The 22,390-nt window shown below is 46.1% G+C and overlaps 1 protein-coding gene across 5 annotated transcripts in view; it reads left to right on the top strand.

The window, feature by feature from the left end:
• ASIC2 (acid sensing ion channel subunit 2) overlaps positions 1 to 22,390 on the top strand; it is a 960,074-nt gene that overhangs the window by 881,878 nt on the left and 55,806 nt on the right. For all 5 annotated transcript variants that reach the window (XM_019732608.2, XM_074319706.1, XM_074319708.1 and 2 more), the window contains exon 3: positions 17,941 to 18,068. In XM_019732608.2, the coding sequence (XP_019588167.1) occupies positions 17,941 to 18,068 (128 nt within the window). The remainder of the gene's footprint in view (positions 1 to 17,940; positions 18,069 to 22,390) is intronic.

The raw sequence follows: 22,390 nt of genomic DNA, 5'->3' as shown, positions 1-22,390 counted from the left end.
CTAGAACCAAGGGCTTAGGCCCCTCAGGTTTCTCACTCCCTTTCATCTCTCCTCTTTCTGAATCCATTTATTCACTCCCACTAGAGACAGGCTTTTCTCACACATATATATTTTTTCACACATGGTTTCCAACAGTTTTATATTTTACACATCCTACCACTGCAGAGACTATTGAGTCTCTCACTGATCTCCTATTTAAAAAAAAAAAAAAAAAAAACAGGGAAGGGACTCATTGGCCCAGTTCAGCTAGATGCCCGCCCTTGGACCAATCAGTGATCAGCAGAAGACATGAGAGCCCTGAGGAAGCTGGGTAGATAGCAGCTAGAGAAGGAATTCCCAAGAGATAATAGTCATGCAGGGGGAGGCAGGGGCCAGGGTGAGAGTTGGTGGTAGGTTATATTTGAGGAAACCAGGTGTACAGGGTTTCTAATGAACTCAAATTCTGGGTAGATAGGCTCCAAAGTTGGAAAGACCGCAAATAGCCCACTCCCATCTCCCTCTAGCCTTCATTCACCTCAATGCAAAATACTTTTTTATCAAATGTTATCGTCCTTGATTTCTCTAAATCCTAGTATTGTAGAAAACCAAAATTGATGTTATGTTTGAGCAAAGGAATTATTTTGGGAGTCTATGCTCTAATAGTGGTAAACATCCGGCCCCTTATTATCCCCATCAGCCTCATCACCTCCTACGCTGTCCCCTTGTTCATTTGGCTGTAGCCACACTGGCTCCCTGTGGCTTCTGGAACACTCCAGGAACACTGTCTCTTTAGGGCATCTGCATTTTCCGTTCTCTCTGCCTAGAATTCTCTGTGCTCAGACCCACGTGGCTAGTTGCCTCCCCTCCACCAAGTCAGATATCACCTTCTCCATGAAGCCTACCCTGACTGCCCTATGTAAAATTGCACTCCACCTCACGCCTCACCCCTCTTTACCTGTTCTGCTTGTCCTTTCCTCTAGGACATATGTCACCTTCAAGTATACTATATGCTTTACTTATTTATTTTTTCTTGTCTGTCCCCTTCTACTAAAATATATGCTCCAAGAGGTTAGAGACGTGGACTGTCTGGCTCACTGACATATACAAGGGCAATAAATTATTTGTTGATATATTTCTTGAGAGGGGGGGAAAATTGCTGTAATTGTGCACGCGGATGAGGCCCGGATGAGGGCGACACAACCTTAATGAGTAGCTACTACGTGCCTTAATGAGTAGCTACTATGTGCTGTGAACATTCTACCCCAGGAACCCTCCCAGTTACGTGCTAACAAGGCGTTATAATCCCCATTGAAAGATAAAGAAACTAGAGCCCAGAGAGTTTGCGTGAACTTCCCAAGAACACACACCTCGTCAAGTAGTTGAACCAAGCTGAAAACCCACTTCTGAAACCCCAAAACTGATTCCCCTTCCACTACATTCCTTTAATGTTGAAAATGTGATTGTAAAAGCACTACCATGAAAATAGCTCAGGGAAAAATAAAAAGGTTCAGGTGACATCTCTGAAGAGAGAATGGCATATAATGATAGGTCTGTTGAAGTTCTTCTTTTCTATTTTATCTGGTGTTTTCAATAGCGTAATCCTGTATTGAACAAGAGCGTTAGCACAGCCCCAGTATATAAAACACATGAAGACAGAGCTGCTCCAGTTCAGGTGGAGATGAGGACCCCTGTTTGATTTCTTCATGCTCACTGTGGTTGACCATGGGACTTCTGGTTGAACACAGTGAATTGGACATACGTCCATGGAGTCTCCCTCCCCAAACTCCATCTAAATGGCAATCAAGGATTTTTTTTTTTTTTTTTTTTTTTTTGTATAAGGTATAAAAGCCCACAAGGACAAAGAGGTTGGGAGAGAAGACAACAGTAGATGTCAGCCAATTTGGGGAAGACGGAAAACTGATGGTACCTGCTTGGCAGAGCAGGCAAAGCTAAAAGATAAGAGTCTCCACCGAGAAGCCAACTAAAAGCCAAACAGTTCTCACCATAGAACCTCCAGGAAGGATCAGGGATTGGAGGCATGAGGTACTGCATAAGACGGGGATGAGGGGTGAAGTTAAAATTGGGAGGATTAGTTAAAAGTCCCCCCAGATATCCTCCGATAGCTCAAAGCAGCCGGACTAATCTCTCTCTGCCCCCAGCAGGAGATAAAATTGAAACAAACAGCCTCTGGGCTTAAGGAAACCAGGCAAAGCTGAGGTCACAGGTGAGGTGCTGTACAGAACACAGGGAGATGAGGTGAGATTCTGCTTACTGAGTAGTGAGACCTCCAGCCATGCTCGTGTATCCCACCCCCAAACAGAATTCTGGGGGAATCCCTTCCTGGAGACACTGACAAGCTCAGAAGAGCCACAGAGAATGACAGGAGTTTCCAAACAAAATGGCCTAGTTAGATCACTCTAGAGTGAAGTCCCTTGGTAATTCCTCCCACCCACAAGGAATGACTGTGTAGGCTTTAAGTACCTTTTAACTATGATTTTACAGCCAAATAGCCAGGCATCTGAGTGAAGTCGCTAACAGGAAAGGAACTAAAACTAACCAAACAAACAAGATACTTTGAGGAAATAGAGATAATGGTTAATGGCACAAGCTCTGGAACTAGACTAGAGCCTAGATTCAAATCCCAACTATAATTTACCAGCTGTGTGACCTTGGACAAGTTACTTAACTTCTCTGGGCCTCAGTTCCATGACCTGTAAAATGGGAATAATATTATTATTATTCACTCTGTAAGGTTGTTAGGAAAATTGAAATGAGTTAATATTTGTGAAGTACTTAGAAAAGTGCCTGAGTAATAATTAGGCACTATGTAAGTGTTTGATAAATAAAAAATAAATGCAGGGAACAGTAGGCACCATCAAACTGCTTTAATTAAACATCTCAAGAGATAAGAGATGGTACTGCATTCGTAAACACAAGCTATTAAAATAGGATGCTATTAAAAAGTAACATTCAAAGAAGAAGTTTTAAAAACTGGAACTTTAAAAATATGATTTCACACATTTTTTTAAACTCTTGAAAGGATCAAAACTGAGGAAATCTCCTGAAAAAATAAAACAAAAAGACAAACGGAAAATGGAAGAGGAAGAAATATGAAAATGAGAGGGTAAATCCAGGAAATCCAACATCCTACTACTAGGAGTTCTAGAATAACAAAACCGAGAGATGGAGAAGAAGACATTGCCAGAGAAATAATGTAAGAAAAATTCCCAACTGAAACACATAATTTTCTGTATCAAAAGAATTCACCAAGTCCTGTCTGCACTAAGTGACAAAACAACCAGACCACGATGCATCTTTGCAAAATTCAGGCTAACAGAGATAAAGAGAAAATCTTAAAAGTTTCTGGAGAGAAAGAAAAGCAAGTCACGTACCTAGGATCTAGAATCAGAATGGTATGATGCTTCCCAACAGATACAGCTGAAGCCAGAAGGCAATGGCATGATGCTCTCAAATTCGAGGTTGGGGGGTCTTTTCTAGGATAGAATTCTTTTTTAAGTATAGTTGGTATATATTATATTAGTTATAATATTATACTAGTATATTAGTTTTAAGTGTACAGTGTAGTGATTTAACATTTTTATACCTTACTATGTGGTCACCCCCCCCCAATTTTAGTAATCGTCCGTCACCATGGAAACATCACAATATTACTGACAACCTTTACCTTTACCTTTTCTACCCATCCCCCCACCTTCCTCTGCTCTGACAACCATCCCTCTGCTGTCTGTTTCTATGAGTTTGTTTTTATTCTGGGATTTTTTTTGTTGTTCATTTGTTTTGTTTTAATTCCACATAAAATGTCTTTCTCTATCTGACTTATTGCACTTAGCATAAGTGTTTACTTAGTATAAGGTCCATCCATGTTGTCACAAATGTCGAGATTTCATTTTTTATGGCTGTATAATATTCCATTGTGTGTATATACCACCTCTTTATCTATTCATCTATTGATGGGCACTGAGGTTGCTTCCATATCTTGGCTATTGTAAATAATGCTGCAATGAACATAGGAGTGCATATATCTTTTCGAATTAGTGTTTTTCATTTTCTTCAGATAAGCACCCTGAAGTGGAGTTGCTGGGTCACATGCTAGATCTATATTTAGTTTTTTTGAGTAATTGCCATACTGTTTTCCATAGTGGCTGTACCAGTTTGCTGACCCATCAACCATGCACAAGGTTTCCCTTTTCTCTGCATCCCTGCCAACACATGTTGTCTGTTGACTTTTCGATAACAGCCATTCTGACTGGTGTGAGGGCTTATCTCACTGTGGTTTTGATTTGCATTTCCCTGATGATCTAAGATAGAGTTCTATATCCAGCAAGCTACAAATGAAGGAAGAAGGTGGAATTTTGTTTCAAATATATTATAATATTCAAATATATTCCAAAACATATTTTTGATGAGAACATTTAAGTTCTACTCGCTTAGCGAATTTCAATTATACAATACAGTGTCACCAACTATAGTCACACTGTTTTACCTTAGAACCTCTGACCTTGTTCATGTTATAACTGAAAGTTTGTACCCTTTCACCAGTCACTCCCTATCTCCCTATTTCTCCTGATTTCTCTCCAGGCCTTGCCAACCACTTTTTCTACTCTCTGTTTCTATGAGTTTGACCTTTTTTTTTCTTTTTTCTTTTTTGCTGTTTCTGTGATAAGTACCTAGCAAGCTAAACAAATCAATATGCAAAAAAGAAAAAAAACAGGAAGAACAAAATAGTTTCAAAAGAAAAAACAAAGTCATTATATACTACAGGCTGGAGGACAGGCAATATCTACATAGTCATAATTATGTACAAGCTGGACACTGATTTAAACAAAATATCACATAAGTATATAGAGCAGGATGAAAGAAAAGCAAATATAGCAGGACACTTCATATAGTAAGAAGCCTACATTCTCATCTCCATGGTAGGAATTCAGTAGAGAATATCTAAAATTTTTAGTCACCAAGAAATCACTGTCAAACAGTTGATGTTCACGAATATGTGAAAGGAAATACCAGAAGGAACAACTAACACCGCTGAGAGAGTAGTTGTCTCTGAGGAATGGGACTCAGGGGTTGGAGAGAGGTGGAGCAGGAAACGGCAGTTTTTCATTGGCAGCCTGGCAGTACCATTTGGCTTTTTAAATTATGTACATATATTGCTTTGCCAAAAATAAAAATTTAATTTAAAATAATCATACATTTTCCACGTAGCTGGAAGGCCTGAGCAGCTATCAAGGATAGCATGTTTCCTAGCCTCCATCACAAATAGGACATAGCAGGAGGGGATACGGACCGTTGCTATGGTTTCTGCTCCCGGGAAAAACTGGTCATGGTGTGTGGTGCCGAGGACCTCCCCAGAAGGAAGGTGCAGGCTCTGGTCTGAATTCAGAGTCCGGAGCACAGGGACATAGAACAGGCAGCTGCGGTTCTGAGCTCGCCCTCAGAGAGGATCTCGGTGCTGGATACGGGGTCTCCACAGGTGCCAGGGCGTCTGGAGAAATCATGCCGTGAGTCAGAAGTACCGTTGGAATCACACACCCATCCCACAGCCAGAAGAAGCCTGACTTTTGTCATTAAGAGAAGACCTGCTTCATGCATATGCTAAGTGTGGTGCAGGAAATACATGTGCTCTAGTGACAACTCCCAGCCAGGCAGGCAGTGGTCTGAGGGAGAATGTCTGGGATGTAGATCAGACATACCTCAGAGCTCATGTCCACCTAGGGAATCAATCGCCAAGAGCGCCTACTATGTGCCAGGCACTTAGGGATACAGATGAAAGGCCCAGGCCAGGTTTTCTAAGAGTTCACAATTTAGGGACCCTCTCGAGTACTCCTTTTATGTAGTAGAGGGAAGTTCATTGATCCAACAGCTCTCATGTAAAGTGCCTAAGGAGGGCCAGGCATTTGCAGTCTGGTAAGAGGACATGGAAACAATTAAATGTCACCAAGTGCTATGACAGATGGAGGAGAGATAGAGCACAAAGGAAGGGGTCAACAGTTCTGGAAGGGAGGGAAACGGTAACTTGGGAGAGGCCTCAGAGAAGAGCTGAACTTGGGCCTTAGGCCTGTTTGCCAGGTGGCTAGGCAGTGCGTGGGAGTTAGCGAGGGTGTGGGTCATGGGAGGGGCGGTGCCACACAGAGGGAGGGGACCCAGGAGCAAACGCCAAGAACAGCCCTGGCATTCTGGGATAGTGGGATCTAAGGATGGGACCAGCGGCTGGAGAGGCAGGCAGAGGCCAGCTCACCAACAGCTAAAGACAACACAAGGAACCCAAAAGACCTGGTTAAAATCGCGTGATGCAGGTTTTGTCAGAAATGCAGTATCTCAGGCCCCAGCCTGACTGCATTGCAACTGGATCCGCAAGTGACTCACGTGCTACTGACAAGCTCCGATCTAGACCACTGTTTCCCACACTTTGGAAGTATGAGGATGACCTAGTAACACCCAGATATTTCTCAGAAATCACCCCCACGTGAATGCGATCATGCTTTTTTACATTCATTGACTGAGAAAATATTCGATAACAAAAAGTTGCTAGGAATTCATTAATGCTTTGAATGATTTTGAATTCTCAGATCACATCGCAATTCATATATGTGATCTGTTCCACAATCTGGTTATACCTAACTTCCATTACACCGGTGTGAGTAAACAGAATTCTTATAAATAGAATCTTAATCATCCACAAACTTCCCCAATAATTTCAGAGACATAAAGCATTTCCTGATGGCTTTTCAAGGGTGGGGTCTCCTGTGTGCCAGTTGCCTCCCCAGATTTACCAGCCTTCTTAGCAAATAATTTATAATTTCTGAGCCTGGATGCACTCGGAAAGCTCATTATTTAAAGAATCCTTGGAATAAGTCCTTTTATAATGAGACCAGACCCAGTTCCACACACGGTGCCTTCACTAATGTAAGTTTTGTAAATACTCGATTTAACCAGAATGTGTTAAGTGTAGCCACTCTTCTCTGTTGCAGAACTAAGACCTAACAAAAACTGCCTCCTTCCCCAACACGGGTACATCACGCCACGGTATACAGGTGCCTCACCTGCATTCTGTCCTCTGATCCTCATGCACTCTTATGACGTAAAGAGCGCAGTTGTATCATTTAACAGATGAACCCATTTAACAGATGTGGTAAGCCAGTCTCTGATATGCTGAGTGCCTTTCCCATGACCTTATGGCTAAAAAGGATTGGAAGTAGGACTTCAATACAGATCTTCTGATTTTGGTCCTTGGTTGTTTCCACCAAGAGCTAGTGTTCCTTAAAAATGAAAATAGAAAGGGAAAAAAAAAAGATGGTTTTTTGTAACACTCAGTCCAACAGAGGGTAGCATGTTTTGCTGTAGTGTGTCTTAGGGCCTTTAAAATGCTAGAGTGCTTGGAGGCTCTGCAGGAGGAGGCTGGGGCTTGCAGGAGGAGGCTGGGGCTTGCAGCCCTCACCAAGCTTATGTGGGCACTTGATAACTTCTGGATCAGGAGCTGTTGGTGCAAACACTGCTATATCATGCTGCCAACCCAGAGCAGACATAATTGCAGTCCACCCAGCATGGGGACACAGTGTTGATTTTTCTTAGTCCAGAAGCTCACCTGGCCTCGAAGTATCACCTGTGAGCAATCAAGCATGAACATGCCCATCACCTCTGTGCTGGGTGCGGACTTTCTCACGTCGGCAAGCTATTCAACTGGGCCTGCCTGTCGGGGGAGGGGCAGACTGGGAGAGGAAGACACACATTACGGGATTTTAGCTAGGCAGCTATCTGTGGGTTCTTTGTGTTGTCTTTAGAAAAACCAGACTCCTCTGACTTGATGTGAGTGGGGAACAGCCATGTCTTTTGTTAAGAAATCTCTTTTCCAGGAAACTGAAATGAGATGCAGTGAGGTTAGGAGACGTGTGCCTGATCCTCAGCTCACAGAATTTTAGAGCTGAAATTAACCTGAGAGATCAGCGCCCCCCCTCCCCCGCCCCGCTTCATTTTAACAAAGAGGAAACAAAGGCTCAGAGGCAATATAACTTGTCTGAGGTCACACAGCTATTAAGTGGTGGAGCTGTGAGTCAAATCCACAGCTCTGTGAATTCAGAGTCCATGCTTTTCTTGGTACACGGCCCTTCTCCTCTTCCCAGGGTCCCGACTTAAGCCTGCTTGGATTTCTCTGTGCAATTAAGAGTGTGAGGGACCAAAATGTTAGCTCTAGTTGACCACCCGAACAACGCTTGGCAGACCCTGTTTACCAGGCTAGGGCTGGGACCTCGGCCCCTGCCATTGTCACATGATGCTCAGCGAGCTCTGCCCTGAACTCTGAAATGAGAGCAGATAGGCAGCTAAACCCAATGTACATTAAACAATCCTTCCACTTCCATCCTGTCCAGCTTGGAACCTTATGGGCTTGGCGTCTGGGACCACTGTCTCTTCTAGCCAACCGGCCAAGGACAGAGGAGGGTCAGGAGTCAAGGGTCACTGCTTGACATGGGGCCAGTGGCCACTCTCTTCTCTGTGAGTCTCAATTTTCTCACCTGAAAGAAGAAAAGCTAATTGAATTTAAAAAGCGTCAAGGGCTCTTCTAGGTCCAGAATTTCATGTACCCGTGAATCACAGACTCTACGTCTGTCCTTTACTTTCTCCGAGCTTTGGTTTCTTCGTCTGTAAACTGTATATAATGTAAAACTTTATATGTATATATATTAAAATTATATATTTTTTAAAAATTATATATAACTATATATTAATATATATTAATATATTAAAATATATTATATTAAATATATATTAAACATTAAATATATATTAAAATATGTATTAATATATATTAAAATACATATTAATATATATTAAAATATATCTTTTAAAATATATATTAATATATATTAAAATATATATTAATATGTATATATATATTAAAATGGGGATAGCGACACTTGCCTCAGGACAGCTGGGAGGAGAACCCAGGAAGATGAAATCTAGGAAAACCCCAAAGCTTACCACACATGTGCCAGTATTGTTGTTTGCCACGTAGGGGATTCAAAGCTGAGTGGCCCAGGGTCCGGGCCTACAAGTTCCCAAAGGACCCCGACCCAATGGGGAATGTGACCAGTGACACTAGCAAGGTACAAAGCATTGGAGTGAGGCCAGGTATTAGAGGGCAAAGAGCAGGGCTTTGGATGGAGACTGACGACCAGGGTTCGAGCCTGGGTGTGCTTGGTATGGTAGGGCCAGCTGACTTCTCTGAGGCTTTGTTTCCTTGCCTGTAGAATGGGGGTCTAACGATAAGCCTACCTGGAGGGGTCACTGTGAGGAGTAATGAGATGATCATGTGGCCTCTGAACATATCCCTGCTATCCTTATATAGGTCAAGTGCGTACCTGTGCCAGGGCTGTGGCACCTGCTGTTGCCTCTGCCTGGAATGCTTTCCCTGGGGCATCCCGGCGCTCACCTGCTCACTTCATTCAGGTCACTATGCAAACACCATCACCCTGAAAAACCTGCCCTGATTCCCATGTGAAGAGTCACAGCAGCCCTGCTCTGTCCTGTCGTGCTAGCCTCTTCCCCGCTGCCCTTACCCAGCACTTACCACCTCTGGCCTGATGCTACACTGGCCCTGTTGATTGTCTGTCCCTCCACCAGAGCGTGAGCTCAATGAGGACAGAGGCTCTGCCTGGTTCTGCTGCAGCCCTGCGCCTTGACCCATGGCACATGTTCACGGCAGGCGTTCAGTAGTTACTGCCCCAGGAATGCGGGCATAAACGTGGAACGGTGGAAAGCACCCAGCTCCATGTGTGGCCCTCAGGAAGTTCAGCTCCTTCTTGCTGTTTCTGTGTACTCTAAGGTTTTAGGGAAATAAGAGGAAATGGAGCAATGTGCCCAATTTCTCTCCCTCTTCTCTTCTCTTCTTTCCTTCTCTCCTTCCCTGTCTCTCTGTCTCTCTGTCTCTGTCTCTGTCTCTGTCTCTCTCTCTCTCTCACACACACACACACACACACACACTTTTCAGCTCCCAGGAAATTGCAGGGCTATGACACAGCATTGAGTCATTAGTGGCTGCCAGAGAAGCCACTGGAAGGGGTGGAGGGAGAGGGCAGCTGATTGATGGGGCCCCCCCCGCCCCCCCCGCCCCTCCGCCGCTGAAACATGAACCTGAACACTCCAGGCCTTTCCCCCTGATCATGAGGAACAGCGAGACCCAGAAGATAAATAAGTCCCCATGGTAAAGCCACTGTGATTTCATGCTCAGCACTGACCAGGAAGAGAGCAGTCACACAAGACAGTGACACCAGCTGTGCGCCTTCAGGGCAGTGTCACAGGCAGTCTCTGCTGCCCCTGCACAGCCCCCATGAGCCCTGGCCTCAAGCCCCCCCACAGCCACCCACATGTCTGTTATTCACCATCTGCTGCCTGTGGACTGTGGCAGAGGGTCCTGAGCTGGCTCCTGTGGACCCAGCTTGGCCACAAACTCACCACGAGACCCAGACAAACCTGCTGCCCTCTCAGAACCTCTGTGGCTCATCTGTAACACCAGGAGGCTAGGATTCTGTGAGTCTCAGAGGTCAGCCATGCAGTTTTACTCACTTCAACAGGCATTTTACTGAACACCTGCGGAGTGCCGGGCATTATGCATGTAAACATAAATACAGCATTGACCCTGTCTGTCCCCAGGGGGTCTCTCAGTGTTAGTGCAGAGAGAGAGAGAGAGAGAGAGAGAGAGAGAGAGAGAGAGAGAGAGAGAACCAATTGTGGAAATGGTAAGTACGAGGAATTAGGACACCCAATGGAGGGAAGGCTTCTAGGAGGTGGTGACAGTAAAGCTGATTAAGATTAAGGGTCAACCAGATGGAAGGGGAGAGGAAAGGCCAGCTGAGTTGGAGGGACTAGCATTAGGAAAGAGGAATGTGACACAGCAGCTGATCTAAGTGGGTTGCATGGAAAGCCAGAAACACTGAATTAATGATGATGATGATAGCATTACAGATGAGTGAGCCCTTCTTAAGAAACAGACCTTGTGGTAAGGGCTCCCTGTGCAATGGCAATTGCCCTATGAAGAAGGATCCATTATAATGTTCAAACCCATTCTGCATACTTTGCAGAAAAAAATGAGGCTCCAAGAGATTCAATAACTTGACAAAGGGCACAGAGCTGCAGTTAACCTCACTCTGCCTGACCCAAGAGCCCCAAACATCTAACCAGCTGTCCTAGCCCCTCTCCAGTTCTGACCCACCAGGTTGAAGGGACCTGCGTTGCCACTGTCTTGCATTGCTTGGCTCACTCCTTTGGGAACAGGGCACTCTGTCTCTGGGTGCCAAAGCTCTGTCCCCACCTTGTCCCGACTCAGTGTGGGAGGTGGGCGCCCAGAGACTCCACAGACCATGCAGGCAGTTGGCTGTACTGGGGATGATGAGGAGAAGGTCTTGAGCCCCTCCCCATGGAAGCCTGCCTAGGCCAGGCATGTCCCCAAATATACCCCCGCTAATGAGGCCTCCAAAAAAGAAGACTCATGGGGGTCATTTCTACTGGGGAAGGTTAGCATGGAAACAAGAGGACTCTGATGGTCACAGTTTGCATTTTCAGATTCTTGAAGGGGTGTCAAGTGGAAGAGGGGTGGCCCTAGGAGCAGGGGTAAGATCTCTAAGCAGGAAGTTTGGCACATAATAAAAGGATGAACTTGGAAAACCATGGTCTGGCCCTTCAGGTAGTGAGGTCTCCATCCCTAAAAGTGCTCAAGCACAATAATGGCTGTCAGACACAGTGAATGGTGCCACAGAGCACCCTCCTGCTGTCTCTCAGAGGTTAGGTATAGATGCCCTCTGGGGGTTCTACCAATTAGGACCCAGACAGGAAATGAACAGCATCCGGAGCCTGGGTAATACAAGGAAAACTTCTTGAAGGACTGTTTACAAAGATGTGGGCAAGGCTTAGGGAAGGCAATATGAGATGGTGTAGTGTCCAAGGTAATGGGGAGAACCAATACCAACCCTAGGAAAGAGGGCAGCAAGCTGGTCTCAGAACCCAGAGAGAATGCAATATGAAAAGCTCTTCCCGGGCCCCCAACCCAGAGCTGTGGCCTTCCAAGGTGATGTGAAGCTAATCTGCCACGACCCAGAAAATAGAATCGAGAGACTGGATATCCCAGCCTGACCCTCCTCTCTCCTCCAGTTTCCTACCTGGGCCACCCTGGGTTGAACCCAACCAGAAGCCAGAAAACAAGGAAGCCCATCAGTGGTCTCTACAAGTGCAGCTCCCAGGGAGAGAGCACAGTGGAGAAGTTTAGCCAGGGGATGGACAAACAGAAGCTTCCTGCGCTGAGATCACCACCGTACGGCAGGTCTCCCTCTCACCATCTCCTCTCAGGCTAGTTATCCCAGCTACTGTTATAAAGTCAGATTCGTCCAACATGAAATTGCTTTGTATCAGCTCATCCCTGCCTGAGCCTAGAATATTTCTCCGGATTTTCAGAGCAGCTTCCCTGCCTACTTCTCTCCAGTGTTTATTTCCTCGGCTTGTTTCCTGTAATTTGCAAAGATTAAAGATTTAAGCTTCTTTTATTGCCATGTACTTTCCCTGCCCTGTTATGCATTCTGCCCACAGTTCCCTCCCTGGTTCTTCCCGCAGTGCCCTCAAATATTCTCTGCACCAGCAAAAAACACTCCAAACTGTAGACCTCACCTCGTGCGGCCTTGGCCGTGCCCCTGAAAAATGAAAGAGAGATTCAGCCTCTGTGGGTTGAACGTGCCCTACCACCCTCATCCTGATTCAACATCATCTTTCCTATTAAGCTGTCTGGGTTTCCGCTTGGTCCCAATTAACTAGGTCTCCTAACACTGCGTGTGTAGTGACTTCCCCTTTCTCTGTTCTCTCTCTTGCTCTCTGGGCCTTGGAATCCTGGTGTTCATGATGTGTAAACAAAGCCTTCCCTGCACCAGGGGCCTACACTCTTTGAAGCAGCTCAGTGTTGAATCATAGAGTGGTGAGAGGAATATGAGAATGTGAGGAATTCTGTCTAGCACCAATCTGGGTGATTGCCCAGGCAGCCTTCCTGGACGCATGACCTGGGCAGGCCCCATGCTCAGAAGGGCCATCCTCTTGGTTTAATTTCTGCTAGTGCAGAACATTTTGAGTCTTAAAACTCAATGATGTTTTAGTAAAGGGCTCACATTTTCATTTTACACTGGGACCCCAAAATTGTGTGGGTGCTGCCACCGTGGCTGCTGCTGTTGTTTTGTGTGCAGCCCACCTGCATCTCAGCGGATGAGACCTCCTGAGTCCTGCGACGTGGGAGGGAGCCTGTTGCTGGGTGGTGTGTGGTGCCGGTGCTTCCCAGGGTCCAGTCAGACTCTGAGCAGACTCCTAGCGGGTCCAAGGGCAGAGAACGGTAGAGTCAGCAAAGGACACTTCCTCACTCATTTGCCTCATTCAACAAACAATTACTGAGCTCTGCTCTCTTCCAGGCCCTGTGCTGGGGCTTGAAGGAATGTGACAATGGAAAAGGTATTCCCTCTCTCCAACCCTCATTCAGAACCCCAGAGCTATGAAGCACGGCATCGGCTCACACGAAATAAACCACAGCCCCAGCGGGGTAGAAAGAGTGCTGATTAAGCCAGCACCTAGCCCCTGCTCTGCTCTTGATTTGCTGTGTTTCCTTGGGAAAGTCACTTCCCCTCAGTGGACTAGACCGCTACCTGCCCGATGTGTGTGGCCTCAGATAACCCATATCAGAATCCCTGGAATTGCTGATTTCTAGACTCCATCCCAGAGTAACCAAATCCGAATTTCTAGGGTTGGGTCCCCAGAATCGTCACCTAGAGATCCCTAGGTGATTTCAATGTGCATTCTAGTTTGAGAAGCTCGGTACACGGCCTGAGCCTTTGGCTCTAACATCTATGTTTTATAACTTCAGCTCTTACACTGGGTCTTTAGATACGCACCGATAACATGCCCTGTCCAGGGAACGTGGGAAACGGAGATGAGGTAGGGGGCAGGGCCTAGAAGAGGGTATTGTTGTCCACTGTCGAGCTGCAGAATAATCCACAGAGGGAAGCCAACGGCAGTTCTGGGAGGGAAGAGAAACAAACTCCAGCTGGCGTTGTAAGACTAAGTGGTGCTTTGGGAAAGTCAGGGCCAGACGGGATCACCCACGGCCTCCAGACAAGACACCCATGGGGACAACTGCTTAGGAAAGCCGGGCGGTGGTGTCCTCATCCTCCCGCCGCTCTGAGAGGGCTGGGGTCTGCTCACAGCTGGGGTCCTACAACCACACTGCCCAGGAAGGTGGTCACTAGCCACATGTGGCTATTTAAGTGAATGAATTAAAACTGAGTTCAAGACAAATAAAGCAAGGAAAAAGGGGAACTATAGGAGGTGACAGCTGTGTTCATTCAATGGGAGAAATCTTTTTACCGTGTATACGTAAATCAAATCATCGCATTGCACACTTTAAATACCTTACAATTTTATTTGTCAGTTCTACCTCAGTACAGCTAAGGGGGGAGCTAATTAGTGAACTAATTAAAATTTCAGTTCCTCAGTTGCAGCAGTCACACTTTGTGTGGTTAGCGGCTACCATGTTGGATAGATAGCACAGATTGTGGGCCATTCCATCTTGGCAGAAAGTTCCACTGAAAAGTTCTAAAGACAGGAGAAACCTCATCCATCACCCTCTTCCACTCATGCCTGTCGGTCGCTGGATGTTTGTAAAGATGCAAGGTTACTTTAGGATTTTACTCTGTTCCTGCCACTTCTGGAATAAACAAATCCTACCCGTCTGATTAGTCTTGGGCAACTCTCACTGACACAGCCGCCGCAGGCCCGTCTGCTTTGCCCATGACTCACAGCATTTCTGACAGAAAGGCTTCCTTTTTCATTTTCCCCTGTAAGCCACAGGACCCCTCCTTTGAGCCTATCTTACTGGCTCTAAGGTGTCTTAAGTCCAGTGCTGTCGCAGGTGCCCAGCTTCAGCTAGCTCTGAAATATACGTTTTGGCATCTCTCCAGTTCCACCCTCTGAGTGTGCGTTCAGTTCACCCATGCACGGGCATCCTGCGCTCCCTCCATCACTCCACGTTCGCTCCTTTCCCCAGCTGAGAGCCTGTTCTTTGGGCCCCTCGGCCTCAACTCAACCCCGCTCATGGGCAGGCCTTAGAAAACACAGCTGCTGAAAGCTGATGGCTCACCCTCCTCTTCCCATCCATCCTTCCTCCCCACAGTCTTCCTCCCCAATCGACAGAGGGAGTGGGTACCGGAACAAATAAGAAGCACTCTCTCCTCTTGAGGCAGTCACCATCGATGGGAGAGAGGGACACAAACCACAGCCACAGGGGCAGGAGTTTGGACAGAGCAGTCTGGGTAAAGAGACCGCAGAACTGTTGACTGCTGGAGGGAAGGGGGGCGGTGTTTGTGAATCACCTGGGGTTCTCTCCCTCTCCACAAAACTTAGGATGAAAGGCAGAGGGTCTCTTTTGCCTACACCCTGTATCAGCCACAGGACTCCTTCCTCATCTAGACTATGAAAGGCCTACCTACCCCTCCCTCGAGTCCCTGTCTTCCTACTAAACTATTCTGTGTACTCCCAAACTTGGAATTCTCACTCAGCCCTGGACCCTTCCCCCTGCCTCGGTCGCTGGTCCCCAGGCTGTTTGTGGGTCCTGCCCGTTTGCCTGGCCCCAGCCTTTCCTTCCTCACCTTCCTCTTCTGTGCCAGTTTTAGGGTGTGTCCCTAAACTCCCTCAATATATGGCCCCAGTGCTGACACATCCTTCCCTCCATCACTCCCTGACATCTGACCCCCATTTCTCCCACCCCCATCCCGCACCCTCTTCCCTCAGTCCTTCATTTACCCATCCTGTCCCCACTCTCTTCTTCTAGAGCACTGCTTGAGCTGCACTCTAAATTGGCCTTGCGCATTATAAGTGAGTGAGGGTTGAGTGACACATCTTTCCCTCGTTCCTGATGCCTGGCCCTCCATGCAGGACCTTTGAGATCTAGAGAGAAAGCTCAGAACTAGGCCCCAGGATGGTCCAGCCTGTGAATGTGATGGTCAGATAAAGGATTCCTACAGGGTGTGGCAGAGGCTTTATCAGGCATGTGTGTGGAATGCAATAGAGCAAGAGGAGTTGCCTTGGATGGGGCTGGGGGCTGAATCTTCAGTGAGGAGTAGATGGTCAGGGGGACGAGGTAGAAAGACATCCCAGGCAGAAGGACATCGGTGTGCATCTGTGCAGAGCAAGGACCAGTAACAACCAATCCAGGCAGCCCTGGAGGGTTGGACCCCGTAGCACCCTGAAGCAGAAGGCTGCCCAGAGCAGGGCTGGAACAGGGGCGGGGTATGGTGCCTGGGCTCCTTCAAGCACAGGAGAGTGACGCAGGCTTGCGTTATGGAAAGCTCAGTCTGCAGGCTGTTTGGAAAGAGGAAGACAGAGAAGGAAGCCCAATAAAGGCGTACCTATCCCATAGGAACATTCTCCACCATTCTGAGTGCCAACATAGGATGAACCAGGCATTGCCATCCCATCACCTTCTGCCACCCCTGCCACCTCCCACTGCCAAGGGCCGTTTCTCCTCCTGAAGAAAGGAAGGCAGAAGCTTCTCTTTTAATCGTTCATCTCCTGCAGCTCCAAGGGGCAGACACGTGGCGTACAATACAGGCAAGCCCTGTATTTTTATGTCTACTGCGGTGCTGTATCATCGTATTTTCCTCCTGATCTCCTTGCCTTCAGTTCACACCCGGTAGAAAAGTTAGTAAATAAAATAAAGGTGCTCGATTCACATCATAATCCAATTCTGTAGTTTCGGAGACTGAAGCAAAGTGTTGGCCTAACTAACCCGAATTAGTTTCTGATTGCTACTGAAACAAATTACCACAAACTTAGAGGCTTCAAACAACATAAATTTATTATCTTACAGGTCTGGAGGCCAGACGTCCAAAATGGGTCTCACTGTGCTAAAATCTAGGTGTTAGCAGAGCTGTGTTTCCTCTGGAGGCTCTAGGGGAAATCCATTTCTTTGCTTTTGCCAGTTTCTAGAAGCTACCTACGAGGTCTGACAATTAAGTTTGCAAACTCATCCAAGAAAAAGTGCTACATACCTCATTGCTGAATATCACTATGGTCACCTTCAAAGTACTCCCCTTGGGAAGCTATGCACCGACACCAGTGCCTAGTCCACCCTTCAAAGCAGTTTTAGAACTCTTTTCCTGGAATGGCCATCAGAGCTGTTGCCGTATTACCCTTGATGTCCTGAATGTCATCAAAATGTCTTCCTTTCCATATTTCCTTTATCTTCAGGTAAAGAAAGAAGTCATTGGGGGCCAGATCAGGTGAGTAGGGAGGGTGTTCCAATAGTTATTTGTTTACTGGCTAAAAACTCCCTCACAGACAGTGCCGTGTGAGCTGGTGCATTGTCGTGATGCAGGAGCCATGAATCATTGGCAAAAAGTTCAGGTCATCTAACTTTTTCATGCAGCCTTTTCAGCACTTCCAAATAGTCAACTTGGTTAAGTGTTTGTCCAGTTGGTACAAATTCATAATGAACAATCCCTCTGATAAAAAATGTTAGCAGCATCGTTGCAACAAGTTCTCGAGCTTAATTGTCAGACCTCGTACATCCCTTGGCTCGTGTCTTCTTCCTCCATCTTCAAAGCCAGCAGCATATTTCCATTCTTTCTCTAACTCTGATCCTCTTGCTTCCCTCTAACAAGGACCCTTGCGATTACATTGGGACACATGAATAATCCAGGATAAGCTCCCCATCTCAAGATCCCTAACTGCATCACATCTATAGCGCCCCTTTGCCGTGGAAGGTAACATATTGAGAGTTTCCAGGGATACGGAGGTGGATGTCTTTGAGAGCTTTTATTCTGATAACCACATGGCCCCTCTGGCATCCCTTGGAGCTTTTCAGTCCCAGGACTCCATAAGCATCTGTTGTCTGACCCATGGTTCTGTCCATTTTTGTTCTTTCAGAGGAAACGACGTTTGAAGCAGGAGTGAAAGTTCAGATCCACAGTCAGTCTGAGCCACCTTTCATCCAAGAGCTGGGCTTTGGGGTGGCGCCGGGATTCCAGACTTTCGTGGCCACACAGGAGCAGAGGGTAAGTTCCGGGGCTCCCTCAGTTGGTGGTTCTCAACTTCTCCTGATCACGTGCAGAGGTATGAGGAGGAGGAATGGGGTTCCCATTCTGGAAGGTTCGGGAGGCTGGAGCACAGCTGAGCTCAGTAAAGGGACTCACCTTGAACGTGGAGAAAGTGTCGGCTAGCTTCCGTAACCCAATTCTTCAGTGCCATGTGTCGGGTCCTAAAATTGGGTGTAAAAGAAATCCAGCTTATTTTCTTTTTTCACTGAATTGGTTGGGTTGTTTTTTCCCCCCAGAACATTCTGGGGGAAAAATATTGGGGAGGCGGTGGGTTGAGCGGACAGTGGATGCTAAAAGAAACTGCTAACCAGGGTTTGACATGTTTTATCCTGTGTGTTAATATCATTCAAAGTGGCCGGCAAAAAGGAAAAGGGAGGGGGCGTCGTTCTCTCGTAATAGAGCTCACGTGGAAGGAGGGCTCTTGCATGTGCTCCTGCCTGCTGGCTCTGATTCAGCACCAGAGAAAGGACCAGGTCTGCTGTGTCCACGCTTCATGTCAATGGAGTGAGGATTATTACGAGTCTCATCTTAGAAGGGAGATGTTCACGAATTCTCCATAGGGAGCGAGTCTCAAAGCAGGACTGCAGAGAGGGATCCTTTCTTTCTCTTAAACCCAGTTTGCCTAAAACAAAACTGGAGAGACTATGACTCTGAGGGAGGCCTACACCACCTCATCCAAGACAATTGGCCCTGGGAGGCCTGGGGCAAAGAGCGAGGTTAGTGAGTGGTAGGAGGTGCCTGCTGCCAGGCGTGAGAAAGGGAGAACCAGGGAGAACAGTGAAGGAGCGCTCAGCAAAGAGATACCCTCGTCACTTACAAGTTGAGCTCGTTTTGAAAATTTGACTCAAATGTCATCTTCTGTCTAGTACTGCCCACAGCTCTTCAGCCATTTTATAAAATAATATTCCGTAGTAGAAACTGGTTTTAAATCTGTCACGCGCTATATTTTTGAATCTCTGGGAACTGTGCCCTGTACTTAATGCCTGGGAAGTGGGTAAAGACCAAGGTCAGCCTCCACTGCAACAGGTAGGGGGTGGGATGGCGGCTTTGAGGCAGAGGCAGAGGAGGCTGGGAGGTTGGCCCAGCCTCTCTGGGCCCCTGAGACTGAGACAGGGAGTGTGAGCAGAAATGGAGCATGCAAAGGTGTGCAAAGTGGGAACCGAACTGTGCACCCAGAAAAGCCTCATCCTTAAGGACAAAGAAGGAGGGCACGAAGCAGAGACAGCAAGGAGCCAAGTTCAGAGCTGAGGATTTGAATTAGAAAAATAGTCTCGGGATGTCAAGTACAGCATAGGGAATAGAGTCAATAATATTGTAATAACTAACGATGTATAGTGCCAGGTGGGTACTAGACTTATCGGGAGGATCACTTCGTAAATTATATAGAAGTTTAACCACTATGCCATACATTTTGAAACTAATATAATATTGAATGTCAACCATAATTGGAAAAAAAATAAAATAAAAAACAAAAGCATGAGAACGCGCCTAACAAGGCAAGGAGTGCTGTGCCAATGGACCGGCAGTCTGGGTGAACCAGAGCCCGAGCTATTAGCCAAGGTGTGACAGCCAGCCTCTGAGGACAGTCAAAGACAAACCAAGCTGGACACTAGTTAAAGTGCCAAGGACAGATTTTAGTCAGTAATATACTTATTGCAATAGGAAAGAGGATTCAGTGTGAACTGAACTCAACATCAATTAGGACAGAGGTGACGAGGTGTTTTAAAAGGAGAATCGGGGAGGAAGGCGGGGGACCAGAGAGACTCTGGCAGAGTCAGGGACGTGCAAAATTACTAAGAGTGGAAAGGACAGCTTGGTCTGTGTGAAAGCCATCTGAGTTTGCTAACGGGCCCTTTCCCAAGGTGGGCTGCCATCCTCGCACAAACCCACGGAGACGGAGGCCCGGTCTTCCTTCAGGTTCTCACAGGAACAAATAGTAAATTCTCTGGGCAGCTCTGAGTATTCTCAGGCAGGGACTTAAAGGGGCAGTGGGGGGTGGAGGGTGGGGCAGAGTCATCCTAGGGGATGTGGCTTTGAGCTCTTAGAAACTGTTCATGTTTGTTCAGGTCTTTATAGGCCTAGTTGAGAAGGCCAGATAGCATTTGGTCAAGGAGCGACTCTTTGTCAGTCCTTCCATCTGAGTGTTGTGGGAGTAAACCCTCCTTCTTTTCAAAGACCCAGGCATGGATTAGACTTGTTACTAGCTGTGTACGTGAATTCCTGGACGCTCTAAAGGCAAATTTTCGACTGGGCTTCCAAGGCCAACCTGACTTTGGGGTTTGTTGGCTGTAACTGCCACCCCCGTCATGAATGACTTACTGCATTAGCACACAGGGGAAGTGAGCAGCATTCCTGGAAACCCACAGTGTCACTTGGTCCCCGCTTGTGAAGGTTGGAAAGAAGGGAGCTCTTTGTAGGCTGCTGTTGTCATCAGCCTATGAAATGTGCTTATTCCTCCCCCATTTCTACCTCCCCCCGTCCCCCCCCTGAGTGACACGGAAGAAATTTCTGGGCTGGGTGGGAAGTTGGAGCTGATGAGTTCGAATAATCCTTCAGTCTCTTTCTCTTCCCCGCGTGAAACAGAGGGACTCCCCATGGTGAGCAGGAACATAACCCATTCCAGGCTTCTGAGGGCAAATTTCATTGTTTGCTTTGAAGTCTATCGCAGAAAATCAGCCTCATTTATCTCCGTATTGGTATGATAATTATAACTAATAATAAGATATTTGGTTAAACATTTTACAGTCTTCAAAGCATTTCCGCATGGCTCATTTTATCATTTCATTCATATTAATAGAGAAATACAAAAACACATCCCGGAGCTAAATCTAATAATACATTAGGTTTACATATATATAAAAGAGCATATTCATAGGAAATAAGATTCGAAGGAAATAAGCCAAAATACCCACAGTGGGGGGATTATGAATGATTTATTTCCTTTTCTGAGTTTTCCACATGCTTTACAATGTGGCTTTGTTTCATTTTTTATTTTGTTCAGCAAATATCTGTTGAACACCTATTACCGCATTTCCCCAAAAATAAGACCTAGCAGGACAATCAGCTCTACTGCGTCTTTTGGAGCAAAAACTAATATAAGACCTGGTCTTATTTTACTATACTATAAGACCGGATATATAATATAATATAATATAATATAATATAATATAATATAATATAATATAATATAATATAATATAATATAATATAATATAATATAATATAATATAATATAATATAATATAATATAATTTAATATAATATCTGGGTCTTATATTAATTTTTGCTCCAAAAGATGCGTTAAAGCTGATTGTTCGGCTAGGTCCTATTTTCGGGGAACAGGGTATGAGTGACATGGTGGGGAGACAGTGTTGAACATAACAGCGCTAGTGTCTGTCCCCATAGAGCCTATGTATCTGTGGTTTCTTTCACAGAGAAAAAAATAATAATTAAATAACTTGAAACCAAGTATAATTTGGGGGTTGGCCCCCATGTGTACCTATTCACTCTGCCATTAGTACTGACCTATCCAGCTGACCTTGGGCCTCAGACACTGTGTCTCATTGGCTCTAAGATGCATGTTTTTTTCATGTTTTAACATTTCTGACCGGGATTGGTTTCACAATTAATCGCATGTCACAGGTACAATTGGCAGGGCATTTTCTTTCTTGGCGGCACATAAAATCAGGGTGTGTCTTCCAGTCGGCGATGGCTACGTTGTTCCCATTCTAAGATTCTGCTGCTTCAGTTCAAAGTTCAAGGGAGTTTCCTGGAAAGTTGGTGTGAATCATACCAGGGAAATTAACTGCTGTGTGAGAGCCTTGCAGGTGACTTACAGGAAGCCTGCCATGAATCTCTTTGTAAATGGGAAAGCACTTTTGCCTCGTACAACTCATCCTACCCGCGCAAAATTATATACACATTGTTGTTGTTTTCAGTATTTTTTCATTTTATTCTGTCATCCAAAACAACACACCATTGGGCTGTAACCCAGACCAAAGATTGCTTTTTTAAATCAGTATTTGCCCTAAACCCAACTGAGCCAAGGTATGCCCCTGCCTTCGTGAGCAACCTAAGAAAGACACCCCCTGGCTAGCTCAGCTGCTGCAGGAGTCCCTGCAGAGCCCCAGGACCACCACCACCAGAGACAGGCAGTGGGATCCCACGCTGGGAGCAAACACAGACCCCCAAAGTGGTACAGCGCCACACATTACCTGCGAGGCATTAAGCTGCAGAGACACTGGCTATGCATTGTCTCAGTTAATCCCCTGCGACAACCC

This window comes from Rhinolophus sinicus, linkage group LG15 (genome assembly GCF_036562045.2).
Source record: "Rhinolophus sinicus isolate RSC01 linkage group LG15, ASM3656204v1, whole genome shotgun sequence".
Taxonomy (NCBI): domain Eukaryota; kingdom Metazoa; phylum Chordata; class Mammalia; order Chiroptera; family Rhinolophidae; genus Rhinolophus; species Rhinolophus sinicus.
The sequence above is the reverse complement of the archived record's forward strand: the minus strand, read 5'-3'. Positions and strand labels throughout refer to the sequence as shown.